The 12450-nt window shown below is 40.1% G+C and overlaps 1 protein-coding gene across 2 annotated transcripts in view; it reads left to right on the top strand.

Moving 5' to 3' along the window:
* The window catches only part of DEPTOR (DEP domain containing MTOR interacting protein), a 72230-nt gene that overhangs the window by 17073 nt on the left and 42707 nt on the right, over nt 1-12450 (top strand). For both annotated transcript variants that reach the window (XM_031044451.2, XM_005143830.3), the window contains 2 exons: nt 7681-7859; nt 9782-9905. In XM_031044451.2, coding sequence (XP_030900311.2) covers nt 7681-7859; nt 9782-9905 — 303 coding nt within the window. The remainder of the gene's footprint in view (nt 1-7680; nt 7860-9781; nt 9906-12450) is intronic.

Raw genomic sequence — 12450 nt, 5'->3', positions numbered from 1 at the left:
AAGGACTTTGAGATCAGGGGTTACCCAAAGCCATAGACCATCTTGTCCAAGCTATTTGTCACTCATCGACAGGGTGGGCCCAACATCACAACCGCACCTGAGATAAGGCACTTGGTTAATTTCAGTTCTCGCATGATTTCTGGGTTACCTCTGGCACATAACAACACTTTTTACTATCTGCAGTGGTGTGATGCTTCCTGGGTGTTATGGATCTGCTCTTCCTCAGATCTGCTGTCAAATGGGTGGGTGGAAAGACCTAATTTCTTACACAGTGCAAGAGCATAGCAGGATCATACTCAAGCTTTTCCCTGTAAGTGTAAAAGAAATGCCAGCCTTAGTACATAAAGGCCCTCTGCCTTGTAGCTTTTTTTGGCTCCCCTACCCCCTTGGGGTGTGGGCTTACACAGCAGGGCTTTCTGGTACCCACAGCCCCTTTTGTCCTTACTGCAGCCCCCCTTCTTGACCACAGCAATGCAAACCTGTAGTCCAGCATCCTATTCCCCAGTTCCTGGTCTGTCTCGCCAGGTTTCTGAATGGCAGTGCTAGCAGGAACAGCTGTAGCTGTAGGGCTTCCTGTATTTACCCTGTTTAGCCCATTTCAAAGGAACATTCACCTCTCAGCCATGTTACTGAGAAAACAGGTCTTCATTCCCTGACACAAATTTCATTGATTTTCACTGGCCTCCTACCCTGCTCCTTGCTCAGTTTTCTATCTGTAAAATACTTTCTTTATTGAGAATGATTTTCAGCCAAAGTCCACAAGAGTTAGTGGCTTTTGGCTACTGTGTTAATCCAGGGAAGGGACATCTACAACAACAGTTGTCCCATGTTTTCTGGTATGCACTTTCAGATTTAGGTAATGTATAGTAGAAATCTTCAGTTTAGAATTGGGAAGACATCCCCAAGAAAATTAATCCCCATGGCACTTAGTGATTTAGCAAGTCTAAGAATATCCTTGCAATGGAGACAGAAAAATAGCATGAAAAAACTTAGTTGATGGACATAAGCAAAGATGGTTTGTTCTTAAGTGAAACGTACATTGATTCTTGTGGGGATCCACATAGCAGTATCCCATAGATCTTGATCTGCATGCATTTGTCCTGTGTGTGCATCCCAGCTCATCCATACATGAGTGAGAAGCACAATTATATTTGACTTCCTTGTTAAGAAGGAGAACTGCGAGTTCCTGATTCTGACAGCTTGAGCCCAGAAAGCAAGCAGCTGGAGTGAGACAGGCAGACTTCCAGTTTCTTTATGACTAGGTGCAGGTGAAATAATAGCTTGCCTGCATTTTGTGTCCTTGTCTTTAGAACCTGGTTTTGTGCTTTCCAGTGAGACAGAAGCTTTCACAATTGAAGTGCTCAGGCAGTTGGGAGCATTATTCATGTTTATATACGTTTTGATTAAAAGTGAAATGGAAGTGAAATCGCTCTGCAGGCAGGGAGATCAGCCACTTGTGGACATAAGGAGAAAGTGTTGTTCGATCTGCAACCTTGCAAGATACTGAGTTTTCCTGCTTCTTGAGAAAGAGGTGAAAAAATACTGTTCTGATTTGGTGTTACTGTTAGACTACCCTCACATGTGGGTGTATCACAGCCCAAAGAGAAAAGTGGAGGGGAGTCATTTGCCCCCTGAATACGTTCCTTTCCCTTACAGAGTCAAATCCTAGAAAAATGCCAACATATATATTCCAAAACTTGACATAAAAGTTAATCTAAAGATCTTATTCACATTCAGTGTTTTACCACGTCTACAACATCATGATGTATTGTTTTAAATGAAGACCAGATACAGGCTCAGATTATACACCTTTGAGGTTTAAAAATCCAAACTTGGGTTTTGCAAGTGGTTGCTAGTTTTATGACAGATCGATACAAACACACAGATATAATTTCCTCTCCAGTCTGGAGTACTCACAAGGGAGGCTGTGGGTCTGAATTTCTGGCCTGAATCTGTGGGCTGAAAGAGTGTCTCCAAAAGACAGAACTCTGATTTCATCCTGGATGCTGAGCCGTGCCTGTCTCTGGTCCCCAGAGCTTGCTTTGACCCCTGTCAGTTGAAGTAAGCTATAATGAGTATTGAGGATGTCCCTGCACACACTTGGTTGCAGGCTTAGTGACTTTATTACTTTCTGCACTTATAAAAAAGGGCTTCATAAAAGAGGCAGCCCCAATGTTTTGTTTAAAACCACAGGGGCAGTGGTGAACTGTCACTTCTTTGGAAGCTTTAGGCTTTCCTCTGCAGTGCACCAAGAGATGGTTTATCTGAAATCTCTATCTGGCTCTGTGTTCTGGCATGTCCTCAAGTTGACTACATGGCTTCAGGAAAAAAGTGGAGATGAACACAGTGATGAGATCTGATATCAGGAGCTACTTTGAAGACAACCTCTCTAACCCTATTTCAGAAGGTAGAATTCCTTCTCTGCCACAGCTACCAACTCAGAAATATCTGCATCCTATTTCCAGGATGACCCCATGTTTTAAAGGGTATTTTAGCTCCTGTGAATATCAAGTAACAGAACTGAGTGATTGCAGAGCTGAAGCATAAATAGAAAGAGGAACAGGCAGCAGTGAACTGCTAACACTTCAGCTGGGACTTGGCAAGCCCAGCTGGAAATGCTTGTCCCAGCAATGCACATCACATTTGCAGGGTACCTTCACAGCAGCCTCTTTGTGCAAAGTTTATAACATCATTGACCTATTATTTTATTTTTGCTGACAGCACAATTTAGTTTACAGAATATTTCACACAGTTCTGTGTTTTCCTGGGTGAGTATATAACCACAAACGCCACCATATGATCACTTATTTTGTAATGAACTGGGTCTGCAGCTGACCTGTGAATTCTAACTTTCAGTGGGAATTAAGCTTCTAAGTTACCAAGGTACTTTGGAAAATGCCAGCTTTAGTAAGATGCCTGAGTACCATGCTGTAGGCAGATCATATGCTTACATTCAGAAAACAGCCAAACTTCGTGAGTTCTGGGACAACACAAAACTATTCTGTTTCCTACAGAAGTGGATTATCTAATGGAAAACCCAATTGTACCTGCCAGTGGAGCATCTATTCCACACCTATGAGAAGATGTGTGGAAAGCCTGTGCTCTTCAGTCACAATGAATTCTCCTCATCTTTGTCAAGATATTTTTATGTCCATATGTTTTTATTACAAAGAATGCTGTGACTTGCTTTAATTGGAAATAAGTAAATCTTTCTCAGACAGAAGTTCCAAGTATATGAAACTTATGAATTAATTTGAAGATGGCAGAAACCACCTGCAATGCTTTTCACCTCTGCGTGGCACTGTTAATTTTCAAGGGATCCAGTATGGTTTTGTTCAGAGTTTACCTTGTGGTGATAAAACTGCAGTTGTTCAATGCATGCTGACTGTCAGTGCTGAAGCTGGGACAGTCACTGCAACTAAGGATATATGCTAAAGCAAAGTGTGACGTAGCAGTAACCTGTGAGCATGCTGGGACTCATTAACATGGTCAAACACTGGAACAGGTTGCCCAGAGAAGTGGTGGATGCCCCATCCCTGGCAGCAGGTTAGGTTGGATGGGGCTCTGAGCAACCTGATCTATTTGAAGATGTCCCTGCTCATTGCAAGGGTGGTTGGACTAGATGACCTTTAAAGGTTTCTTCCAACCCAAATTATTCTGTGATTCTATGATGCCATGATAAATGCATATGTATGTGTGTGTGTAATTGCTTCAGGAAGGTTAAAAGAGGTGAATGAGGTGAGCACAGTATGCAAGTCTTCATACCGTGCTGTCTAGTGAGTGTCAGGAACCAATCTGTTCTCTGTACATTTTTACTGAGCCTTGCCAGGATAAACATAGGGTCTATATAGGATGTACTACTAGAAAGTGATAGATGAATTATTCAGAAAACTATCAAGAAGAGCAGGAGGCTTTTTGTCTTCTCATGCATAGAAATCAGCACAGGCTGGTGCTCTGCAAGATCTATGCCAGTCAAGCACAAACTATTGGACTTATTGGAGGGAAATAGCTGAGTGTGATACTTGGACTGTGGTCCAGTTAGTGACATTGTTACTGTCTAAAGCCAGCAGGCCAGTCTTTTCAGGGGTTTAAAAGGAAAGCTGGTCTCTTGTGCAGGCACTGCCTTTGTAAAATACTTATCCAATGGTTCAGAAAAGACAAAGAAACTTCAAAATGCATAATTTCCCTGGAGGAAAACAAAATGGAAGTTTCATGTAGGTGCGAGAGTGATGGCTTCCCAAGTTAGTGCTTGATTCTTTATTTCTAGGCAGAAATTTAGATCTTTCCATTATCATGACTTTTCTGATAGTTGGCAAAGAAAATGCCTAATAACAGCTCAACATATTGTTCCTGATTAACTCTGAACACATTTAGTGCAAAGCAGGAGCAGTATGGCTGGGTTATCCCATTTCATGCTTTGCAGGAGGAAGGCACTTCTATTTGGAGCAAGATTCCCTACATACTGTTAATTAGGAGCAACTCCTGTTTAGACAAGCCCCCAGGAAAACTGTTCTGGCATGCATGCTTGCAAATACAGATTGTCTTTATGTGTTGTAAGTATGAATAAGAGCCATGGATATCAATTGGTAAACATTGAAGGGTTACAGTTCACAGGCAGTGGTTCAAACGCCTTAGTTCTCACATTATTTTCTGCAGGTAAGGGAGACTGTGGCCCCAGGTGCAAAATCTGGCAGGTAATCTTGAATAATACGTAGAATTACACACAGGTGAGGTAGTGGTGGGCATCAGATTGTTCCTGGTGTTGAGCTATTAAGTCATAGAAAGAGGGACAACTTTTCAAAGGCTTGTTTTGAATCAAGGTGTCCCCCCATCATTAGTTCTTGTTTGCCCTCTCTTCTCTCTCTTCTCTCCTCAAACAGGTTAGGGTTTGTCAGTGAGCTAACTCTCCTAAGCAGCTCTTGAGAAAAACTTCTGGAGAGAGAAATGTGACTGATGTCAAGTTAGGTCTTTTCCACTCATCATGCAGAGTACCCGATGAGAAATTGTTAACATTATTTCATGGGAAAACATCAGCGCCTTTCGGTGAGAAGCCTTTTCCCCAGTGTCAAGGGATAAAGATTTTACCACTTCACTTAAGCATTGGTTCCAGTGTATAATTGCATTCACTGCGACATTTTTTTTCCATTTTATCCCATTTGATTTGGCCTCTGATAAATATTTCTGAACACACATTGTTGGAATTCCTACTTTGATTTGCATACTGCGATACATGCTCAATAACTTTACCCAAGTGTTTTATACTTGTAGTTTACACTACGTGCAATTTCAGATTACGGAGGTACTCCTCTTCCAGACAGTTTGATTTTTAGCAGGTTTGTAGGGGTGATGGAGCTCTGACAGAGAGAACAGAATATACCACTGGGGAGAAAATCTGAATTCCCTTTCCGTTCTTTATTCCAAAGAAATTAGCCTGGACATAATTTAGTGTGGATACGATTGCTATGGACTGCAGGAAAGGGTTCCCACTTTCATTTGGAAATTGTGGTAAATTTGTTTCTAAGGTTTCTTGAGGCTTACATGGTCATGCTCTGTTTGACTTTGTGATTTCATAACCTCTTAGCAAATTTGGAGCCACTTTAGCAAGTGGGTAGAGATAATTAATGTAATAAAATTTTTATGAGTTTTATAATTATAGGCAAAAAGGTACAGAGAGAGACCCTATAAATGCTCAGAGTGAGGAAAAGGGTTGCAAGGGGAACGAGTGTCTTTTGACATGACACAGAACATGAAATACTTATAAACCCCCCAACTGCAGGGAAGCCTGCAGTCAGAATTTCAGACATAAATTCTCATTCCTGGGGCTCTTGGCTGCTGGGTTGTTTGTGGAATGCCAGACCAGTCCCGGCACACTCTTATGCAACATTTGGACAAAGAATTTCACAGAAGGGGGTTTCCCTCGTGTATCAGATGAACTCCATCCATTTAGACTTTAACTGATGACTGGAAGCTGGGTCAAAGCATCTGCACATGCATTACACGCTCCCTCCCTAGTTTTGTTCTTGCACATTATTGTGCAACATAATACTGGATTAACATTATCATAACCTGGAATGTATTCTAAATGTAAAGCTCCATCAGACATTCTGATAATTGCATGCTGTATAATTGAAACTGTGTAGGCTTTTCTTTCTAAGTATGGCAACAAGTGTTAGAGCACATCTGGAAAACATGCTTTAAGCAAAGGTATTTTAGCTCAGAGAATTTCACAATGCATGGGATGTTTACCAGCACTTCTTTCCAGAATACTAATCTCATTTATCAGTACTTTTAATACAAAAGTCTTCATTTTTTTGTCATGTTTGCAAAGCTGGTTTTGAATTAATATCACAGGTTGGCTATTCCAGTGTAGTTATAGGCTAAATGCTGCAAAACAAAAACATTGCTTTGCTACTATCTTTAGGTAGGAGCCAAATAAACCTTGTTTAATGCCTTAAGAATATTTTCTTTAATGATTTCAGCCGAACATTTTCCCGTTTTTTGACTCTAAAGACAAAGAATTGTTTCATACTGGAATCACATTGAGAGGAAAATTGGTTGGACCGCTTTGTGCTTCTCAAGGCTCATGTTAACCGCCTTCTAGAAAATAGACATAGTTGTACTCCCTACAATTATTACAGCATTACCCAGAACATCTTTGAAATCAGTGAGAGTTATTACAAGGTAGGATTCTGGCCACTTGGAAATGAATAGCAATATTTTTGCTTGTGGTAGGTGCTCAAGTGTTGTGGTTTCTGTTCCTTCCTCAGAACTGTTGTGTAGAAACGGCACTACAAAACCAGACTTACTGAAATTCTTAATTAAAATGAAAACAAGGAAGCAGAAAATTGTTAAAAAACTTAAAAATCTCTCTCCATTAATTTATTGATAAAGTTACTCATTTTGTTTATTTTGGAAAAAAAAACAACCCAGATTAAAGGCTTCAAAACCCCAGACACTTTACTAACAAGTGATCCCTTACTCTGATCAGGGTCTACATTCTGACCCAAACATCCCAAAACCAGCCAACCAACTTGCTTTCAAGATGATGGGGAGATTTGGCAGATAGATAGCATTTACCACCAACTCCCCAAGTGAGAAATTAGTTCTCCTTTATTTGGAGTAGGAGGCAACTTTCTTATGCTATGTAACATTGCGTTGGAACAGCTTTGTGCCTGAATTTTAAGTCAGAAACGCTATGCTTGTGCAGCTGGAAGCAAAATGCAGTTACTCAACCAAGGAAGAAACTACAGTTAAAAAAATGAATGAGATTTAAAAAAAATAAAACTACAGCAGTGATACCACAAAAATAAAAGAGTAGTATGGATTGTATTAATAATGTGGGAAAATTAATTCCAAATTATTGACAGTTTAATTGAGGTACTGGAAGTATTTTAATGGACTTAGTATGTTGTGCTGTTCTTCATTATTTAGTCCTTCCCACTGGCAGAAAACAAGTTTTTCCCAGTATGGGGTTTGAAGATGTAACAAATGGTTGCTATGGATTGCCTGGTGGTCAGATGCCAGTGGTGACATGTAACCAAGTGTCTTCCTCTTCCATCCAACACCTGCAAAGCCCACCCTGTGAGCAGGGCTTGGGTGCCTCTGTTCCACTCTTATCCCAGTGCTGCTAGTTACAGAGGCTTTTTGCAAATGGTACTCACAAGGTGATTTGACCCCCAGGCTCCGACTGCATGAAGAAAAAGTCATTAAAGATCGGCGACACCACCTCAAGACGTACCCGAACTGCTTTGTTGCCAAAGAGCTGATCGACTGGCTGATTGACCATAAGGAGGCCTCTGACCGAGAGACGGCAATTAAACTGGTGCAGAAATTACTGGATCACAGCATTATCCACCATGGTAAGTGCAATATCAGCTGCTAAAAAGTTCTAAGCTATGTTTTGTTGTGAAACAAAGGGAAATCCTACTCGTGCTGTTCCAAGTACAGGGCAGGTAGGATCCTTTCCTTGCCAGAAAGGGAGCATCTCTCTTGAACTGTGCTGCTCTGCAAGGTCCCCTGTGTCCTGAGGAGAGGCTGGAGAGGTGTGAAGTGATCTTCCCCATGTCAGTACAGGGTAAGAAATTATTGGAGACCATGCTGCTGCTGATCCCCAGCTGGATCATGTCCCCTCTCTCCCTGCTGTCCTCACCTCCCTGCTCCCCAGAGCACGGTTTTCCAGCTGAAAAACCCATCTGAAAAATCAGCTGGCAGAAAAAGATAGTTTTTCTCAGACGGATTAGTTCCTTGGCCCTGTCCCTCACACCAGCTGCACAAACATTAGTGCTGGTACAGCTGCACGAAAGTTAGTGGTCCGACTGTGCCCTGATTAATTTTCTCCTAAACTTGATGCCTCTTTGAGATCTGTTCTTTTCAGCTTCTTGAATAACAATTTATCCTGATGAAAAAGAGAATTCCAATTCAGCAGTAGCATTTAGTTGCCTTTTGGTGCACAAAAAAAGCTAGGAAGCACACAAACAAAGAAGATCCAAGGCCTTTATTTCAAGTGTATAGTATTACCTATTTCAAAAAGGCAGAATGTACCATTTGTTTCTTTTCTAAGAAATACCAAGCGCCTGAGAACAGACGAATGTTGACTTCATGCAGGGGTCACTGTATGTGCAGCAATACTACTGCTCTCTCAATACATGAACAACACCTTAATTAAAGTAAGAAATGCACATATTGAATGAGTGACACTTCTACAGCTTCTGCTTGGCTATTAAATTAAAATGCTGGGTTGTTATGGAAACTGGGACTCACGGTAGATAGTTAAAGAATAAAGTAATTATAGGGTATTCAGATCTGACTACTTAATCCTCTATTGAGAAAATGTCAGTGAAGAGTTGCGTGGATGCCTGAGCGACTTAATTTAATTGAGCAATAGATGTTTCATTGCTGACTGCTTTTTGAAAGCTTTAACAACCTTTAAACGTTTCCTGCCTCAGGATACAGTTGCACACCATAACTTCCATACAAATTTTATATGTATGTGTGCATATAGTACACATAGAGCAGGTGTTTCTTGAAAATGTTCACACATTGCATTCAAATTTAATAAAATAGTTTGTGAAATGAGCTAGGGTAAACTCAGGGAAGTTCAATCAGGTTCTGCAGGATGCTCAGGGCATCCTTTCAACTCCCATGTCCAGTGAAAGGGGTACCACTTCCTGCTCTTGTTGTGGAGCAGGTGAGCCCATGTACATGGTCTGACAACTCTGCCAGTAGCATCTTGGTTGGGATACCTTTGCTATTAATTTATAGCCCTGTTGGAGCTCTGCTCTGCATTTACAAGAGCCCATCACCAGCTACTGTCTTATAAACTTAATTTATCATTCCTTAGCGTGCTCCTGTTGTACCTACCATTTGCTAGTTGTCATGGGTAACTGTTTCTGCAGCAAGTCTTGGGTTTCCTACACTGCTCAACTGATACAAAGAACTTCAAGAAGTTTGTCAATCCTGAAATTATCGGGTGTTCTACATTGGTGACCTTTTAAACAGTTAACAGGCTGTTTTCATCAAAAGGTTTTCTGGGTATATAGCAGATGGATGCTTTTTTGCTCTTTATGTTTGCAATAATACTCACAAAACTGATGAACACATATCTAAAAGTTTTCTCCAGCCTGTCATCAGTTATTAGGACTAAATAAAATTTTATACTCAGAAATACAGGGTTTAGGCTCCATACATGCTTACTTTGTAGTTCAGCAGCGATACCTGCTAAATTGATCCTCAACTCCTTAACATCTATATGAAGATTCTTTTAATCTGTTGTATGTTTCAGTCTGTGATGAGCATAAGGAGTTCAAGGATGTCAAACTGTTCTATCGCTTCCGAAAAGACGACGGGACATTTCCACTGGACAATGAGGTGAAGGTGTTCATGAGAGGACAAAGACTGTATGAGAAGTATGTTGCATTCAGTATCCATCATGTGTTGATAGTAGTGCCACAGGATGTAAATGCGACTTCTTAATCAATTTTTAAATAGTCAGAGGCTTTCAAATTATGCAGAAATGGGTCTGGTTAATCTTGTGACTTTAGTTGATAACTCTTGTCTCTCCCACTTATCTTTTGCTTTTCTCCCACGTTCACTTGTAGCATCTTGTTTAAAATGAAATAGCTTTTTCTGATGTTCTGGGTTGCAAATGAATCCTACATAAGAACCCAATGTGAATTTAAGCCCTTGCACTCCATTCTGTAAAAATAATTCCTAAAAGATGATTTGCTATGTAAAACTGTAGTCACAAGACCTAAACCAGTACATCAAAATGCACTGAACAAGTGGCTACAAGTCTGTTGAGACTCCATATCTACAGCTTCACCAGGAGGTAGGATTTTAAATAATAGGTGAAATTAATCTTCGATGTTCCAATCTGCAAAGCTTTTACATCAGAAAGGTTATATTAAAAGTTGTCTAAAAAAAACCCAACTCCAACCAGCCAAGAGCTTCTAATTAAGATTTGAAACAGATGATTATGATAAGATACTGAATATCCCACTGGATTGCTTCCGTCAAATAACTAGGCAGCTTAACCGTACTTCCCAGTCTATAATTAATGACATTTGCATTCAGGATGTAGAGATTGTGGCACTGTACTTACAGAGAGAATAAAACACATGCTGGCATATACTACAAACTAATGTGAAAGTTGTGACATGTTATTTACCAAAAAGCTTGAAATATTTCTCTAGATGGGATACCACCCATTTTTCTGTTTGGTTAGAGCAGAAGCATGCAGCAGCTGACAAGATGCCATTCTTTCTGGCTGGGGTAATTTTGTTCCCCTCTTAGAATAAAGCACTCAGAAAAATCCCAAGTTTAAAAGCTGAGGATAAATGTTATTTTCAAGGTAAGAAGGCTCTGAAGGTCAATATCATGAAAAAGCAATAAAACTGAAACATAAACCAGTAATTGTAAATGCTATTCCTTTTGTTGCATCTATCATATAAAATTCCCTGAGACTCAGTCACTGTGACTATTTCAAGTAAGAAAAATAAAATAATAAAAAACTATATAAGACACAAGAAAATACGGGAAAAAAATTCTTCATTGGGTGCACTGGGACAGAGGAATAGAATCTCCAAATCTTCTGTACCTTACTAACCATAGCATTTGCTCCTTTAGACTCTGTGACATGCAGTGCTTGCAAGCCTGGCCCATACTATGAAAGCCAGTCAGTGTGTCAACAGTATCAAACCTTCTTTTTTCTATTGGCTTTCTACATTTCTATTTCTGTTTTGTGAGAAAAATCTCTTTTTGTTGGTGTGGCTGATAACAGTCCTGCATGAAAGGAGCCATGGTAGGAAGAACTCTGTACTCCCCTGTCTGCTTCCATCCCCATTTCTCTGCATAGAGAACTAGCCCCAAACCAATGTCTAGTGTCCAGTTTGTCCAACACTATACTAGCAGAAAACTGTTCATAACAGTATGAATTGTTCCCATCCTGAAGAAGGAGATAATGCCAAAAGTAGCACCTATATCTAAATATAGCTGTGATCTCATAAGGTGGTTGCTCCTAGGCAACATATCTAAAGGCTTCAGAAACTTTTAAAACCAGCCCTGAGTGCTAAATATAGAATAGCTTAGAATTAAATGGCATTTCAATACCAGTCTGTGACAGTCAAACCTAGTCAAAATTCTCCATGGATCATTGGAAATATTTTATATTCATGGAAGATAAGAATACATACTTGGGCTGTCTGGGCTCCACTTTATTTATTGTAGCAAATCGAGTGTGCAGACACTCAGATTTCATTAGGTCCCTTGTCCATGCATGCTTATCCTTCAGTTTCATTGGATGCCTTTTACATTTGAACTCTAATACTGATAGTTAGACTATGACAGAAGTTCTGCAGTGAAATGTATGTGTAATATGCCTGTTATATCAGTTTGCTGATAGTGTTGAGAAAGAAGATGCTAATTCAGTGCAATTAAAATAGTAATTAAACAGCAACAACTGGAGAAAAGTATTCATGCACAGACATGAAGTCATGTCCCAGTGTATTCAACTTGTTTATCAAAATGCCTATAGGGCCTAATTTCAAGAGAAGTGCAACCATGCCAAAAGAAATCTATCTGAATCCAACATATTTTGAAAAACTGTGTCTAATTTTGTAGATGTTGCTGCTGTTCACTAGACTTTGCTAGTTTAAGTTAGATATTATAGTAATATTTACTGCTCTTCTCCACCCACCACAGTAGGGTTAGAGTACCATTACATCCCAAAGTTAATGTAGTTTGTGCTTGCTAAAACTGCGGACATGTTATCCAACATCAGTCAATCCACTCAGATTTGTACCCTCAAGGAGTGAAAGGAGCAAAATGCTTTAGGAAGAATAGCAGCTTGTTGCATAGGCAAAGGAATGGATGCATTAGGCAGGTTCTCTGCATTCAGACAGCTGTTTGGGTAAATTCCTTGTGCTCTCCCATGGGACGGTAGTACTGTTCCCC

This window comes from Melopsittacus undulatus, chromosome 1 (assembly GCF_012275295.1).
Source record: "Melopsittacus undulatus isolate bMelUnd1 chromosome 1, bMelUnd1.mat.Z, whole genome shotgun sequence".
NCBI classification, from domain to species: domain Eukaryota; kingdom Metazoa; phylum Chordata; class Aves; order Psittaciformes; family Psittaculidae; genus Melopsittacus; species Melopsittacus undulatus.
Note: the sequence above shows the minus strand (reverse complement) of the source record. Positions and strands in the feature narration are given on the sequence as shown.